The 18,229-nt window shown below is 36.3% G+C and overlaps 1 protein-coding gene across 1 annotated transcript; it reads right to left on the bottom strand.

Annotated features, from left to right (window-relative positions):
- Positions 1-2,258: 2,258 nt before the first annotated feature.
- On the bottom strand, positions 2,259-5,702 carry PGS1 (Phosphatidylglycerophosphate synthase 1). Its single transcript, XM_073961888.1, has 2 exons — positions 4,107-5,702; positions 2,259-3,312 (listed from the first exon to the last, which is right to left on the bottom strand). The coding sequence occupies exons 1-2, from the start codon at positions 5,181-5,183 to the stop codon at positions 2,893-2,895; spliced, it is 1,497 nt and encodes a 498-aa protein (XP_073817989.1). The 5' UTR covers positions 5,184-5,702; the 3' UTR covers positions 2,259-2,892.
- Between the last annotated feature and the right edge of the window lie 12,527 nt (positions 5,703-18,229).

The raw sequence follows: 18,229 nt of genomic DNA on the forward strand, positions 1-18,229 counted from the left end.
GTCCACGTTTTGACATAGCCCCTATAAAACGGTACCACCCGATTTTCTGTATTTTGAAGGTTATAGCTTCATTATCACACCGAAATGGCTGAAATTTGGTATTTAGTCTTCGTTGGGGGTATACAACTTACCCCCAGAATTTTGCTGGTATGGGTCCAAGCCTTCATATAGCCCCCATAGAACGGTGCCTCCCGATTTTCGGTATTTTGAAGGTTGTGGTCTCAATATTACTCCGAAATGGCTGTAATTTGGTATTTAGCCTTCGTTGGGAATATAAAATGTTCCCCCAGAATTTTGTTGGTATGGGCCCACGCCTTCATATAGCCCCAAAGAACGGTAACTCCCGATTTCCGGTATTTTGAAGGTTGTGGCCTCAATATTTCTCCGATATTGCTGAAATTTGGTATTTAGTCCTCATTTGAGGTATAAAACTTTCCATAAGAAAGTGCCAGTATAGGTCCAGGTCTTCATATAGCGCCCATAGAAAGGTACCTCCCGATTTTCTGTATTTCGGTATTTTGAAGGTTATGGCCACAATAATCCATTGAAATGGCTGAAATTTGGTATTTAGTCTTCGTTAGGGGTATTCAACTTTCCCCTCTAAATTTGTCGGTTCAGGTACACGCCTTTATATAGCCCCCTTAGAACGATACCTCCCGATATTTGGTATTTTGAAGGTTGTGGCCTCAATATTCATCCAAAGTGGCTTTAATTTGGTATTTAGTCTTCGTTCGGGTAATAAAACTTTCCTACAGAAATTTGTTGGTACAGGTCTACGCCTTAATAAAGCCCCCATAAAACGGTACCACCCGATTTTAGGTATTTTGAAGGTTCTAGCTTCATTATCACCCCGAAATGGCTGAAATTTGGTACTTAGCCATCGTTGGGAATATAAAATGTTCCCCCAGAATTTTGTTGGTATGGGCCCACGCCTTCATATAGCCCCAAAGAACGGTAACTCCCGATTTCCGGTATTTTGAAGGTTGTGGCCTCAATATTTCTCCGATATTGCTGAAATTTGGTATTTAGTCCTCATTTGAGGTATAAAACTTTCCATATGAAAGTGCCGGTATAGGTCCAGGTCTTCATATAGCCCCCATAGAACGGTACCTCCCGATTTTCTGTATTTTGAAGGTTGTGGCCACAACAACCCACAGAAATGGCTGAGATTTGGTATTTAGTCTACGTTGGAAGTAAAACCAAAATGACTGAAATTTGTTATTTAGTCTTTCATGGGGTTATACAATGTTCCAAAAAAGAATTATCAGTATAGGTCCACGTCTTCCTATACCCTCCATAGAAACGTACCTCGTGTTCCATTTTACTTTAATACCACTCCTGGTGGAGGGTATAACAAGTTCGGCCCGGCCGAACTTAAAGCCGTTCTTACTTGTTTTAGTATTACCATGGAGCCAACAACATTATCGCAACTCCTTACCGAAAGAAATTATAAGCTACATAATAATTGCTCTGTTCCAGAACCTGCAAGTAGCTACTATTTTTTACTACGATAACATTTTTTCCTTTATGTTATCGGAAAAAATAGTAAAAATTAGTAGATTCTTGCAGTTCTGGAACAAACCAAATAATACCCTTCTCTATGTTCAGTCAAACTCGGAGCTCGACAAATTGTCGTTTAAAACGTCTTCTCTTCGGGTCAGTCAAAGGCGATTAAAGTCTTATCTTCCTTCTTCACAAGCAAGGTTCATTGTATTATGTTCATAAGGTTCGAGTATGACTTAACTGTTGCTCACGTTTGACTTGATCTAAACACTTTATCCGCTTCTACTTCCCGAATGTACTGTTGACATCTAGTGTAATTCATTCTGGGGTCATTTGGGTTGGTTAACACTCATTTGCTAGTCCCGCCGTCTATGCTGGCAATTTTGGTTTCACATTGGGCAGCGGCTGGGAAATCCTTTCTGCTATCCGAAAATTAGACATTTTATGAAGTTAAACCAGTTTGCTTTTTCATGACAGGCGGCAGATGACGCCACTCGTTCCGCCAGATGACACCATGATTAGGGCACTATAATTTTGGTGGGGCCGATCAAAACATGAAGCCAACAATTTTCTCTGCCAGCGTTACACCCTTGAGCATTAGATAGAAGGTAATTAATTAATTACTTTAAAGTATCCTAAAAACAGACGATTATCTTCAGCGACGAGCTATTGTTGTGCCTATAACCTTGAGTACTAATATTTGACAACCTCGGCAGTTCTTCACTTAACTGCTTACCCCTTTCAAACAATAAATATTTTATCTTTAACCAAATCAAAACCTTTTATTCTAATGATTGTTATCATATTGTTTTGTTTTACATTTAACATAAAACATACCCAAAAAATGTATATTTAATACAAAAACATCCATAAATTTCTAAACAAAATTAAGTTATAATTCTCGCATAACTATTAAAAGAACACAGAAGAACATATTTTTGGCATTAATATTTAATTTATATAATAATAAAGAAAAAAACTAAAATGTGAGGGACAACCAACATCCATTATGGTATTGAGCATATTGACTTGACAAATATGATGTATGGCCTTTGATCTCCAGTCAATTAATGTCGTATGTATGTGTTTGGGTGTACATAGGAACTAACATTAAAAAGGCACATGAATTAAAAATATTTTACAATTAATTGAGTACATCTTCTTTTTTTGGGTATATACAATTACTCTTCACAATTCACAATATTTGATTAAAACACAAATTGTTTTCAAAATAGACTACCATTTGAAGGTTGTTTACTGGATCAATAACTGAGTATGGTTCGAATTGTTTTTTCACTATTGTTTCGTAATAATGCTAACTATGATGGTTACAAAGACATTAGGATTTGTATTATGAATTAACTAACTTAACAAATAACCAGTTGCGTTTTAGAAAAATGTCCTAAATAAACCCACAACAGCTTGTACCCATCGGGGTACAGGTCTTGTTGTTATTTGATTCTCGGCTGTACTTGACAAATTAAATAGACGTTCGTTTTCATGTTCCAAACTCTGGCTTAATCCTTCATTGGCGGTCACCAAACAAACTTGTGTTTCCAAATCGCGATTTACCGATCGTTCACCAAAATTCGACGAACCGATTAATGTTAGATTTGGTAATTTCGATTGAGGTAGATAGTACCAAAGACCTTTGGCATGATAGGTCCAGCCTTGTTTTTCAAATTCGAAAAATTTGACACGATGATTTTGTTTACGACGTACCAGACTTTCGTAGAAGCTTTTGGCTATGAGTGTGTATGCAGCTGGTATTCCGCCGGCAGGTCCTTTTGCTCCCATGAAACCATTAGCCTGGAAGAGAAAGACAGAGATTTTTGATTAATTATGTTTATATCATACCACAATGATTTGGTTACAAACAATTTAAAAGAATCTGTCGACTTTGCTCAATAACCTCAACATATAACTGCAAAAAATAAATAAGGAGTGGTGGACCTAAATGTACTATGAACATAGTCCATATTCGAACACAATCTTTCGGTATGTTCTAAGAAACACTTCACCCCTCACTTCACGCATTTTGTTCACCGCATTTACTCCTATTTTTTGCGAGTTTCTTGGGGCTAAGATTCATTAGGAAATTTAGAGAAGAGAGTACACCCTATTCCGTCCATAAAATACTAGAAAAAAACGTAAATGGGCTGAACAAAATGCTTGAGGCGTGAAGTGAAAGGTGAAGTGTGTCTCATAACATATCAGTATGTCTGCAAGAAATATTACCCACGATCCGAGACATGCCCTTAAACTGTAATTATCTAAAATGTTTGTGGGGTGGTAACCAAAGAAGTGGACCGATATGGCATATCTGCGAGCTAGATCTAAGATTGGAAACAAATTACCAGGTGCAAACCTTGGACCAAATCGCTTGATTCATTTCAAAGTTATCGTGCAAACCCCCCGACGAGCAGATGGACAGACAAGGCTAATCGACTCCAATTGACTTTGAGGTATACCTGGTCAGAGTGGCCCCTTTACCCAGCAATTCTCAAAAACTGATTCTTGTTTGAACAAAGTCGGATTTTTTACACTTTAAAAACAATTGTATATGTATATAAAAGTCTTTATTTACATCGTTCCATACTCACATTAGGATGTGCCATCAAAATGTTGCATTGTGCCAAACATTTGTGCGTCAGCGTATCCATATATTCTTGCGTTAAATTAAAGTAACCAGTAGCCAATTTTAACCGTGAATTTTCTATACAATTCGATAGGAAACGTTTTGTCACAACACTATCATGATGTATTCCAATTTGTCCCATTTCAACCAATGGAAATATCCATGAATCGGCGTCTTTAGATTCATTGCACACTTGTTGTTGCCTCTTATAGACATCTTGCATAAAATCGGTTATACTTTTCTTTGCCGTGTTGATAAAGTCTTCTTTGGTTCCCTCATATGGTAAGTACTGCCAGTTGCGGTGCAAACCCACTTCGGCATCTTTTTGCACAGTTAAACTAAACTCTTGAACACGTGAAATAAAACCAGCATAAAAATCGGCCAAAGGTTTGTCTTCAATCAGGATATAACGATCTTGACGATTGGTGAAATAATCATTTGATAGATTGGCTCCAGAAATTAAGACAGCATCATCAAACAGATAAACTTTCATATGTTGCAATCCCAACAATTCATTCCAACGTGCCGGCATCAAACGTTTTTTAAGACCCCTCAGATTAGGTGTATGATAGAGACTCAAATGGACTTGATCACCAAAATCTTGTATCAGCGGCAATAACATGGTTTTTGAATTGGTTTCACCTCTTGTTCCGCGCGTAAAATCGAGCAAAACATTAACCCTTAATGATGACTGCTGTTGTAATGTTTTCCTTAGGGTCTGTACAAAATTTGTTTCCAATTGTCCTGTACCCAAGTAAAGGCTAGCCAACACGATTCTCTCTCGAGCACTGGCGCTACGCTGCAAAAGCGTCTCATAGAAATGTTTTGGTTCATGTATCACTTTTATTTGGTCCCCCTTCAAAGGAAAACAGGGAGCCACGTTCTGTAGCCATGATAAACTTTCCAATCCCGTTGCAGCTGCAACACCACTTCCAGCTGCATTAAGAATTTGTGGAGTTTGTTGCTGAAAATATCCAATTAAATCGGCGGGTTGGTTAAGTGGTTCCGCTGCCATTGAGAAAAGACGCCTTAAAAACAGCATGGTTGGATTGTGTTATCTGTTGAGTCTGATAAGCCGAATGATATTTTCAAAATTTGCTGACCTTTCAACACACGCACAGTAGTCGTTAGTTTTGATGACAATTTTAATTTTTGTACAACAAAGACTTTCACTTTTCCCCGAATTGACGAATTGAGAGTCTCTGTTGGCTGTCAGTTGTTGTCTTTGTATTGCTTTGCTTTGCATAAATTGACTGCTATTTTTAGCAATGCGTTGCTTTCCTTTTTCGTTGAATGTTAATAATTCCTTTAAAGTTATTTTTCTTAATGATTTTATTCATAACAATTGAAATTTGAATCTTTTAGTTTTTCGTTATGGAATTTGTGCTTACTTTAACTCCACACACACTCCCAATACGCGCGGATAGCATGACACAACACAGTTAAGAAAGAGGAGAGTAAAGAATATGACCGATAAAGAATTATTGAAGCAGATCCACTTTGTTATGAATGGGGAGGTATAAAAGTATGAAAAAAAGTTTTCTCTTCTTCGTGCTAGAATGACAGATGCACTCATTTCGAATTGATAACATATCGACGAGTTCACATTTAAGGTAGAAACACTTGGATTTTTCTTTCTTGCGTGGCTTCATTTCTAGTAAAAGAATAGAGAACGGCTGAGACGAATTCGGAATAGGTTGTTTTTTCATTTATTATTTTACTAGAGCAAAGCGAAGAATGCAAGCAACGATCTGATCAATATATTTTTCTTGCTTGCGTCGCTTCATTACTGGTAAAAGGATAAATACCGGTCAAGACGTATTCGATTTGCTTTTTTCATTTCTTCTTTTGCTGTATCGTGGTATTACATGCTCTGTACCTTTACGTGCCTGAGGTTACCATTTCTTACCATTTTTAACCTGTAAAGTGTTCCCTTGCTTTTAATAGCATACAATTTATATGATAGCAGTTTACCACTTTTAGCATTTTCTGCCACTGTTACCATTTTTAAAAGTAAAGGAACAGACCATCAGATTTTAGAATAATAGAAATCAACGAAGAGTTCAAGGTTACTGTTAGCCCTGTAGTGCGACTCTCTAAAGGCCTGCGTACATAAGCCGCTCGGCTTTCTTACTTAATTCATTTCTGGTAAAGCAATAAAGAAATGTCAGAAGCACATTTCAATTAGGTCGAACTTGGTCTTTGGTCTTTTACCAGAAGTGAATTAAGCAAGAAAGCCGAGCGGCTTATGTACGCAGGCCTTAAAGGCCTGCGTACATAAGCTGCCTCGCCTGGTTGCCTTGCTTTCCTGCTTCATTTCTGGCATAATAAAAATAAAAGAATAAAGAAGGCCGAGCAAATTTTGAACGGTGTTGCCCTTTCCTTTTTTATCTTTTATCAGAAGTAAGCAAGGTAAGCAGGCAAGGCAGCTTATGTACGCAGGCCTTAACTCATTTTTTGAGTTACCGACAAAAATCGATAAAATTAAAACGCAAAATTATGAATGAAAAGTTCAAATACAATTAGAACTTTACGACTGTTTTTTATTCGTCGATAACTTACCGAAAAGCATCGGCAATTACCGAAATTATAAGCATATTAATTTTACCGACAATTGTCGGTAACTCAAAAAATGAGTTAGAGAATCGCACTACTGATCTCGACAACGATATTCACCAATTGGTGCACCGTAACAAGCGTCAATTATGATGTCATCCAACAAGGAGGTAAGTAATAGGGTTGGAGTGAAGATGAATGGATTTATATATTGAATGCATTGTAGAATAAAGTAGTAGTAGTATACATTATTGTACCATGATTGAATGTATGTTGCTTGTTACAGGTCACCAAACCTCTGCTGAAACATGGTCGTGCTGTTACTCGTATTCCCCGTGTCCTTGGTGGTGGTACCCACAGTCAGGGTGCTTGGTAGCATGTGCGATGGTGGTCGCGTTTGCGATCCTACTAAGGGGTAGTTTACACTATATGTAAATGTCATATGACATGAAATTTTCCATTGTTATATATTCTCTAATATGTGTAATATTGGAGATTTTCCTTACGCCATTTACTCTGTGCGTCCATACCAGCAAAAATGTAAAAAACTACGTCTCCACATTGCCTCCGTTGGTAAATATGGAATGTTTTTATTTCGTGTCAATGACATTGATAGATAGTGTAAACTACCTCTAAAGGCATGCGTACATAACCTTACGTTTACACATGACAGGACAATTGAGTTCATGTACTGATTGTCAAAAACCCAAAACTTGCCTGTGTGACGTAGGCGTCCAGACAACTGCAAAAACAGTTGTAAAATTATGAAAGAAAAACATCGATTCCTTTTCGTTTTTCGCTCACATATTTTGTTTTTGTACGTATTCTTTTGTTTTCAGCACATTTGAATTATCATCTCACTTCTTTTTCACAAAAATGTCAAAAATTTGTTAACCCAACTATCTGTGAAAAAATGATGGACAGCTGGGAGACAAACGACAAATTATGTATGTGTTAGTAAATCAGAGTTGTATTTAAAGACAAACTGTCTGGTGTAAACGCCTAGTAAGCTGCTCTGCCTGATTGATTTGCTTTCCTGCTTCATTTTTGACATAATAAAAATAAAAGAATAAAGAAGGCCGAGGAAATTTCGAACTACGTTGCCCTTTTCTTTTTTATTCTTTTATCAGAAGTATGCAGGTAAGCAGGCAAGGCAGCTTATGTACGCAGGCCTTAAGACTTATCACCGTTGGCTTCGTAACGCCAATGTAAACCAACGCCGCTACGCCTTGGTCTTTGCAATTTGCCAATAGCAACTATTGGCAAAAATGTCAAAAATGTTTGGAAGTTGTGCATGTGGAGTTATGATTTTACTACATCCTTCGATGCAGTCCACGCGTAGTAATGAAAATAGCACTCCGTTGGATACAATTTATAAGCAGTTGCTTTAGAGATCCCTACAAAAAAAAAAAAAAAAAAACAGTTGGTTGATCTCTACACGCCGCTGTCTGTAACTTAAAGGGGTGTTTACACTATCTATCAATGTCATATGAGCTGCCACTTCTTTTATCCATTAGACATCCTTTATGTTTGTCAAAGTCCATACCACTTTTAAGGCCAGAACAGAGTCAATCGTCGCTTGCTTCCCCAAATGTCAAATTATAAAGGAATGCCAGAGCCTCTTTGCAAATCCGCCTGCGTTCCCTTTAGGAGGCTCTGTCATTCCTTTATAATTTGACATTTGGGAAGCAAGTGACCAGGGTTTAAAAGCCAGCATCTAAAAACATTAGCATTAGCTGTACACTTCAACTGCTACACAATATTCACACACAAGGCTAAATAAGCAACCGAACGCATATTTATTTTTGTACAATTTTTCTTATTTCGTTTTTTACGCCTAATCTTTTTTCGTTAGGCATAATCAGCAACCACGCTACATATTTAGCAGTCGGCTGACCATTTGTCGCAGCGAATTAGCTAGAGAGGGTGTTTTTTGTCATTAGAGTTGCCAACGCAGTAATGAAAAAGATGTAATTTAATGTCAAAATGCTCCCATCATATGGCAGAACCTAAAGAATACTAATTATTATTGTTTAAAAATAAAAAAAATATATTTTGAACGGCTTCACAAAAAATTCACATGTCCTTTGAACGAAAAAGTGAAATTAATTATATCGTGATTTTTAATGCATTACACTGGTAACCCTGATTTCAAAAACAATTGTTTGCTGAAAACATGGCTAAGCCGTTGAAACTTTGTTGCTTATTCTGTTTTCTGATATGTGTTGATCATTTGTGCTGCAAAATATGAGTATGCGTATCCGATGCTGATTTATTACAGCAACAATATCAATTAGCATCAGCATCGCTAGCAATATTTTTGTGAAATTTGTTGCTACATGTTGCCGTTGTTCATTGTTGCTAAACATATTTCGAAGAAATTTTAGCAGGCAAAGCTGCAAATATTCGGTGCTTTTGCTAATATGGCGTTAGCATTTTAAACCCTGCAAGCGACGATTGATTCTGTTCTGGCCCTGAGAGAGGAGAGATAGCACATATGCCTTTCTCTTCTACCACAGGCTACCAGACAAATTTCTGCAGGTAAAAATGGTAGAACTGATTTTTCGACATTTGTTTGACGACTGTTTCATAATGAAGAAAAAAAAATGAACGAAAAATAGAAGAAAACGTCGAACGCTGACCAAACAAAATTAAAAACTGTGAAATAAAAGAAGAAAATTGATTTTTTATGTTTCTTTTTGACATTGCTACCAGATCTACCATTTTTCCGTTTCTTTACTTTTCTGGTAAAAATGTTCATGAGAGAGCAAGTTTGAGCAATTTTGACACTTTTCTCTTTTACCACTTTTACCATTAAAAAAGTAAAGGAACAAAGCTCATGTGTACAACATTCACAGGTAGCAAATTTGACATCTCATATGACATTCAAACATTGCAAACATTTTTGCTGCAATTTGCCTTGCCTTGTTTGCTTCTGATAAAAGAATAAAAAAGAAAAGGACAACCCAGTTCGAAATTTGCTCGGCCTTCCTTATTCTTTTATTTTTGTTATGTCAGAAATGAAGCAGGAAAGCAAGGCAATCAGGCGAAGCAGCTTATGTACCCATGCCTTTAGGATGATGAAGCAAAATCAGATCGAAAATGGAGTGCATCCTAGCTGTGTGCTGTGGAAGCAAAATGGGGCTGACTTCCGTATTGTCAATTGCTTTGTGTTTTGTAAACTTGTGTATTGTAAACAAATGAAATCCAGTCAATTTTAGACGAGTTTTCATTTGACGTATACGCAAAGGTATTGACAGTTGAAATCGAGTGGATTTCGTAAATGTAAACTTATGCTTGGTTTACATTTACGAAATCCACTCGATTTTAACTGTCAAATCCATAGGTTAAACGTCAAATAAAATCCAGATGAGATTTCATTTGACGTTTGAGCTATGGAATTGACAGTTGAAATCGAGTGGATTTCGTAAATGTAAACTTAGCATTACACAATGTTTACATTTACGAAATCCACTCGATTTCAACTGTCAATTTCATTGCTCAAACGTCAAACGAAATCCACTCGATTTCAGATGAATTTTCATTTGACGTATACGCAAAGGAGTTGACAGTTGAAATCGAGTGGATTTCGTAAATGTAAACATTGTGTAATGCTAAGTTTACATTTACGAAATCCACTCGATTTCAACTGTCAATTCCATAGCTCAAACGTCAAATGAAATCTCATCTGGATTTTATTTGACGTTTAACCTATGGATTTGACAGTTAAAATCGAGTGGATTTCGTAAATGTAAACCAAGCATAAGTTTACATTTACGAAATCCACTCGATTTCAACTGTCAATACCTTTGCGTATACGTCAAATGAAAACTCGTCTAAAATTGACTGGATTTCATTTGTTTACAATACACAAGTTTACAAAACACAAAGCAATTGACAATACGGAAGTCAGCCCCATTTTGCTTCCACAGCACACAGCTAGGATGCACTCCATTTTCGATCTGATTTTGCTTCATCATCCTAAAGGCATGGGTACATAAGCTGCTTCGCCTGATTGCCTTGCTTTCCTGCTTCATTTCTGACATAACAAAAATAAAATAATAAGGAAGGCCGAGCAAATTTCGAACTGGGTTGTCCTTTTCTTTTTTATTCTTTTATCAGAAGCAAACAAGGCAAGGCAAATTGCAGCAAAAATGTTTGCAATGTTTGAATGTCATATGAGATGTCAAATTTGCTACCTGTGAATGTTGTACACATGAGCTTTGTTCCTTTACTTTTTTAATGGTAAAAGTGGTAAAAGAGAAAAGTGTCAAAATTGCTCAAACTTGCTCTCTCATGAACATTTTTACCAGAAAAGTAAAGAAACGGAAAAATGGTAGATCTGGTAGCAATGTCAAAAAGAAACATAAAAAATCAATTTTCTTCTTTTATTTCACAGTTTTTAATTTTGTTTGGTCAGCGTTCGACGTTTTCTTCTATTTTTCGTTCATTTTTTTTTCTTCATTATGAAACAGTCGTCAAACAAATGTCGAAAAATCAGTTCTACCATTTTTACCTGCAGAAATTTGTCTGGTAGCCTGTGGTAGAAGAGAAAGGCATATGTGCTATCTCTCCTCTCTCAGGGCCAGAACAGAATCAATCGTCGCTTGCAGGGTTTAAAATGCTAACGCCATATTAGCAAAAGCACCGAATATTTGCAGCTTTGCCTGCTAAAATTTCTTCGAAATATGTTTAGCAACAATGAACAACGGCAACATGTAGCAACAAATTTCACAAAAATATTGCTAGCGATGCTGATGCTAATTGATATTGTTGCTGTAATAAATCAGCATCGGATACGCATACTCATATTTTGCAGCACAAATGATCAACACATATCAGAAAACAGAATAAGCAACAAAGTTTCAACGGCTTAGCCATGTTTTCAGCAAACAATTGTTTTTGAAATCAGGGTTACCAGTGTAATGCATTAAAAATCACGATATAATTAATTTCACTTTTTCGTTCAAAGGACATGTGAATTTTTTGTGAAGCCGTTCAAAATATATTTTTTTTATTTTTAAACAATAATAATTAGTATTCTTTAGGTTCTGCCATATGATGGGAGCATTTTGACATTAAATTACATCTTTTTCATTACTGCGTTGGCAACTCTAATGACAAAAAACACCCTCTCTAGCTAATTCGCTGCGACAAATGGTCAGCCGACTGCTAAATATGTAGCGTGGTTGCTGATTATGCCTAACGAAAAAAGATTAGGCGTAAAAAACGAAATAAGAAAAATTGTACAAAAATAAATATGCGTTCGGTTGCTTATTTAGCCTTGTGTGTGAATATTGTGTAGCAGTTGAAGTGTACAGCTAATGCTAATGTTTTTAGATGCTGGCTTTTAAACCCTGGTCACTTGCTTCCCAAATGTCAAATTATAAAGGAATGACAGAGCCTCCTAAAGGGAACGCAGGCGGATTTGCAAAGAGGCTCTGGCATTCCTTTATAATTTGACATTTGGGGAAGCAAGCGACGATTGACTCTGTTCTGGCCTTAAAAGTGGTATGGACTTTGACAAACATAAAGGATGTCTAATGGATAAAAGAAGTGGCAGCTCATATGACATTGATAGATAGTGTAAACACCCCTTTAAGTTACAGACAGCGGCGTGTAGAGATCAACCAACTGTTTTTTTTGTTTTTTTGTAGGGATCTCTAAAGCAACTGCTTATAAATTGTATCCAACGGAGTGCTATTTTCATTACTACGCGTGGACTGCATCGAAGGATGTAGTAAAATCATAACTCCACATGCACAACTTCCAAACATTTTTGACATTTTTGCCAATAGTTGCTATTGGCAAATTGCAAAGACCAAGGCGTAGCGGCGTTGGTTTACATTGGCGTTACGAAGCCAACGGTGATAAGTCTTAAGGCCTGCGTACATAAGCTGCCTTGCCTGCTTACCTGCATACTTCTGATAAAAGAATAAAAAAGAAAAGGGCAACGTAGTTCGAAATTTCCTCGGCCTTCTTTATTCTTTTATTTTTATTATGTCAAAAATGAAGCAGGAAAGCAAATCAATCAGGCAGAGCAGCTTACTAGGCGTTTACACCAGACAGTTTGTCTTCAAATACAACTCTGATTTACTAACACATACATAATTTGTCGTTTGTCTCCCAGCTGTCCATCATTTTTTCACAGATAGTTGGGTTAACAAATTTTTGACATTTTTGTGAAAAAGAAGTGAGATGATAATTCAAATGTGCTGAAAACAAAAGAATACGTACAAAAACAAAATATGTGAGCGAAAAACGAAAAGGAATCGATGTTTTTCTTTCATAATTTTACAACTGTTTTTGCAGTTGTCTGGACGCCTACGTCACACAGGCAAGTTTTGGGTTTTTGACAATCAGTACATGAACTCAATTGTCCTGTCATGTGTAAACGTAAGGTTATGTACGCATGCCTTTAGAGGTAGTTTACACTATCTATCAATGTCATTGACACGAAATAAAAACATTCCATATTTACCAACGGAGGCAATGTGGAGACGTAGTTTTTTACATTTTTGCTGGTATGGACGCACAGAGTAAATGGCGTAAGGAAAATCTCCAATATTACACATATTAGAGAATATATAACAATGGAAAATTTCATGTCATATGACATTTACATATAGTGTAAACTACCCCTTAGTAGGATCGCAAACGCGACCACCATCGCACATGCTACCAAGCACCCTGACTGTGGGTACCACCACCAAGGACACGGGGAATACGAGTAACAGCACGACCATGTTTCAGCAGAGGTTTGGTGACCTGTAACAAGCAACATACATTCAATCATGGTACAATAATGTATACTACTACTACTTTATTCTACAATGCATTCAATATATAAATCCATTCATCTTCACTCCAACCCTATTACTTACCTCCTTGTTGGATGACATCATAATTGACGCTTGTTACGGTGCACCAATTGGTGAATATCGTTGTCGAGATCAGTAGTGCGATTCTCTAACTCATTTTTTGAGTTACCGACAATTGTCGGTAAAATTAATATGCTTATAATTTCGGTAATTGCCGATGCTTTTCGGTAAGTTATCGACGAATAAAAAACAGTCGTAAAGTTCTAATTGTATTTGAACTTTTCATTCATAATTTTGCGTTTTAATTTTATCGATTTTTGTCGGTAACTCAAAAAATGAGTTAAGGCCTGCGTACATAAGCTGCCTTGCCTGCTTACCTTGCTTACTTCTGATAAAAGATAAAAAAGGAAAGGGCAACACCGTTCAAAATTTGCTCGGCCTTCTTTATTCTTTTATTTTTATTATGCCAGAAATGAAGCAGGAAAGCAAGGCAACCAGGCGAGGCAGCTTATGTACGCAGGCCTTTAAGGCCTGCGTACATAAGCCGCTCGGCTTTCTTGCTTAATTCACTTCTGGTAAAAGACCAAAGACCAAGTTCGACCTAATTGAAATGTGCTTCTGACATTTCTTTATTGCTTTACCAGAAATGAATTAAGTAAGAAAGCCGAGCGGCTTATGTACGCAGGCCTTTAGAGAGTCGCACTACAGGGCTAACAGTAACCTTGAACTCTTCCTTGATTTCTATTATTCTAAAATCTGATGGTCTGTTCCTTTACTTTTAAAAATGGTAACAGTGGCAGAAAATGCTAAAAGTGGTAAACTGCTATCATATAAATTGTATGCTATTAAAAGCAAGGGAACACTTTACAGGTTAAAAATGGTAAGAAATGGTAACCTCAGGCACGTAAAGGAACAGAGCATGTAATACCACGATACAGCAAAAGAAGAAATGAAAAAAGCAAATCGAATACGTCTTGACCGGTATTTATCCTTTTACCAGTAATGAAGCGACGCAAGCAAGAAAAATATATTGATCAGATCGAGCAATTTTGACACTTTTCTCTTTTACCACTTTTACCATTAAAAAAGTAAAGGAACAAAGCTCATGTGTACAACATTCACAGGTAGCAAATTTGACATCTCATATGACATTCAAACATTGCAAACATTTTTGCTGCAATTTGCCTTGCCTTGTTTGCTTCTGATAAAAGAATAAAAAAGAAAAGGACAACCCAGTTCGAAATTTGCTCGGCCTTCCTTATTCTTTTATTTTTGTTATGTCAGAAATGAAGCAGGAAAGCAAGGCAATCAGGCGAAGCAGCTTATGTACCCATGCCTTTAGGATGATGAAGCAAAATCAGATCGAAAATGGAGTGCATCCTAGCTGTGTGCTGTGGAAGCAAAATGGGGCTGACTTCCGTATTGTCAATTGCTTTGTGTTTTGTAAACTTGTGTATTGTAAACAAATGAAATCCAGTCAATTTTAGACGAGTTTTCATTTGACGTATACGCAAAGGTATTGACAGTTGAAATCGAGTGGATTTCGTAAATGTAAACTTATGCTTGGTTTACATTTACGAAATCCACTCGATTTTAACTGTCAAATCCATAGGTTAAACGTCAAATAAAATCCAGATGAGATTTCATTTGACGTTTGAGCTATGGAATTGACAGTTGAAATCGAGTGGATTTCGTAAATGTAAACTTAGCATTACACAATGTTTACATTTACGAAATCCACTCGATTTCAACTGTCAATTTCATTGCTCAAACGTCAAACGAAATCCACTCGATTTCAGATGAATTTTCATTTGACGTATACGCAAAGGAGTTGACAGTTGAAATCGAGTGGATTTCGTAAATGTAAACATATTCTTACTATGTTGGTCTGTTCCTTTACTATTGAAAATGGTAAAACCGTCAAAAGTAGCAAAAGTTGTAAACTGCTCTCATATGAATTGTATGGTGTCAGAAGTAAAGGTACGCTTTTCGAGTAAAAAGTGGTAAAACTTGAAGATTCGTGCACGTAAAGGAATAGTGCTATGTATTAGTTAAAATATTTCAGTTGCACACTCATGCATTTTACACAACAACGCAACTGTGAACATTAGCTTCGTTCCAGAACTAAAAAGTTTTTACAATTTTGCACATTTTTGCCCAAAATGAGTTTCCGTACACCAAAAAAGTTGCAAAATGTTCACTTCTCTTTAATCAAAAATGGCGCTGAATAGCTTTTTCTTTAGAAACTTTTTACACGACAAATTTGGGCGAGCAAAATGTGCAACATGTTTGTCGGCTTCTGATTGGCTGATACGCCGACTTTGACATTTGTTCCAGTTTCTTTGAAGTTCCTGTCATTTTTCCGTTCCCGTACATTTTGGAAAAATGTGTATGTGGAGCTCATTTTCGCTCTTTTGACAATTTTATCATTAAAAAAGTACTGGAACGAAGCTATTGTTTACATTAGCTCTGTTCCAGAACTAAAAAGTTTTTACAATTTTTACCACTTTTACACATTTTGCCATGGTAGAATAATAAAAGGTAGTCGCATCTGTCAGATTTAGGTAAATACAACTCTGTATTGCTGTACGGGAGCATGTCAAATACAGAACAACAATAATACGAATGACATTCAATAACAAAAACAAAATATAGTTTGTTTTTAAATTTGTGTATGTAATCAATTAAATATAGCTCTGTTCCTTTACGTGCCTGAGGTTACCATTTCTTACCATTTTTAACCTGCAAAGTGTTCCTTTACTTTAAAAAGCATACAATTTATATGAGACCAGTTCACCACTTTTACCATTTTTTGCCACTGTTACCGTTTTTAAAAGTAAAGGAACAGACCATATATACCTATCAAATATCCCAACTAATTTTCCGGCTGCTATGGCGATCTAAAGCAACTTCTTCTGCCACCATCAACCCCCATTTATACCATTGAGCAGGAATCCACCATATGACAAATGCTCCCTTGTCTAATGGGTACTTTACACGATATGTTTTTTACATATGAGCTGTCACTTTGCGTATACATTTTGTATATAAAAAGTGACAACCCATATGTAAAATACATATCGTGTAAAGTACCCATAAGCCTTTATATTGGAAACTTAATGCATGAACCGGAATTCGCAAGACCCAAAGATGTAATTATCTTTTTATTTGAAACAAAAAAGATGCCACAACAATATCCATGTCCGTAGCAGAAACAACGAGCTTGGAATTTTATATGGGAAGCAATTTTTATGTTTTGGTATTTCTTTCGATTCCGCGAAAGTAAGGAGTTGGCATAATCCAAAACGATCAGAGCAACAAGTGACCAACGTCTGTTGTTTCAATTCAAAAGTTCGGGCCTCACATAATCAACTGCTGCTACAACAAAGTTTACCACAAGATTAACAACAACAGTTTCATCCACCAGAATATCAGCCACAGACAATGTCCTTAGGTGACCTATTTCAAGAACTACAAACTCATCTCCTCCATGCCTAACCTTAATCAAAGCTTTATATCTGGAGGATGTGTGGCGTTTTGACAAAAAAAGACTATTTCCATCATAATGCATCTGTTGAAAATGTCTTATTTTATGTGTATTTTATTAATAAAACGTATAAGTACATATATGTAATAAATTGAACATAAATTTTTTTACTTTATCCATTCCTAATCCGTTCTCATGCCGACACCATATCAGATCATTTGAGCCTTATTCGATTTTCATCAAGAGCCACATGTAGCTGGGGTGGAAAACCACCACGTTTTATCAGGACCCAGAGTAAACCGGAATGAATTGAAAGCGGTATCAAGATCGATCGGACTGAACCAGGAGGAAAACATAAATATGTTGTTGCTGTAGCAACGCAAATATGCTCATTCGTATATTTTAGACCAGACGAGAAAGTAATAAAATCACAACAATCGAAATCTGACCACTATCATGACTCGGGCTTCAGACAATTCAATTTGCGTAATTGGGCAGCATTCATTTGTTTATAGTTTACCGATTCCGTGGCAATCTTCAGTTGATTATATTGCAATGATTTTAGTTAATCATTGAGTTTTTATATCAATTCACGGAATTTGGTTAAGGTCCATAGCACAACCAACAGCGGGAGGGCAGAGTACATCTATTCTTCTTCACTGCTTGTCGATCAGAAAAAAGTAAATTTTAATCAAAACATTTTTGGTAAGTTCAAATGAAAATGACATATGTATGTATATACAATGTGTGTATGTATACCTTCATTCAGTGTCAAATTCAGTTTGGCAATGAATGTACTTCAAATTCAAAATTTGAAAAAAATTTTAAACAGCTGTTAGCATGAAACTACCTTTCTTGTTATACCATGACATTTTGCTTTCCCGTACACAATATTTATATGAAAATCGTTTACGACTTTTACAACTTTTACCACTTTATAAAGTACGAGAACAGGCCAATTGATGATGTGGAACAGCTGACAGATGTTATTAGGGAAAACAAACATGAAGAACGAGGCCGCAAAAATTTCGTTTGAACATTTTTAAATTTTTGTACATAAATGCTATTATTTATTGCTTATATATACTTACCTTCGCGAATCATCCATTTTAATTAAATGCGAATCACATGCGAATAATGCTTGGTTTACATTTACGAAATCCACTCGATTTCAACTGTCAAATCCATAGGTTAAACGTCAAGTGAAATCCAGATGAGATTTCA

The sequence above is a fragment of the Musca autumnalis genome, unplaced genomic scaffold (genome assembly GCF_047663935.1).
Source record: "Musca autumnalis isolate F117 unplaced genomic scaffold, ASM4766393v1 scaffold_1, whole genome shotgun sequence".
Classification (NCBI taxonomy): Eukaryota; Metazoa; Arthropoda; class Insecta; order Diptera; family Muscidae; genus Musca; species Musca autumnalis.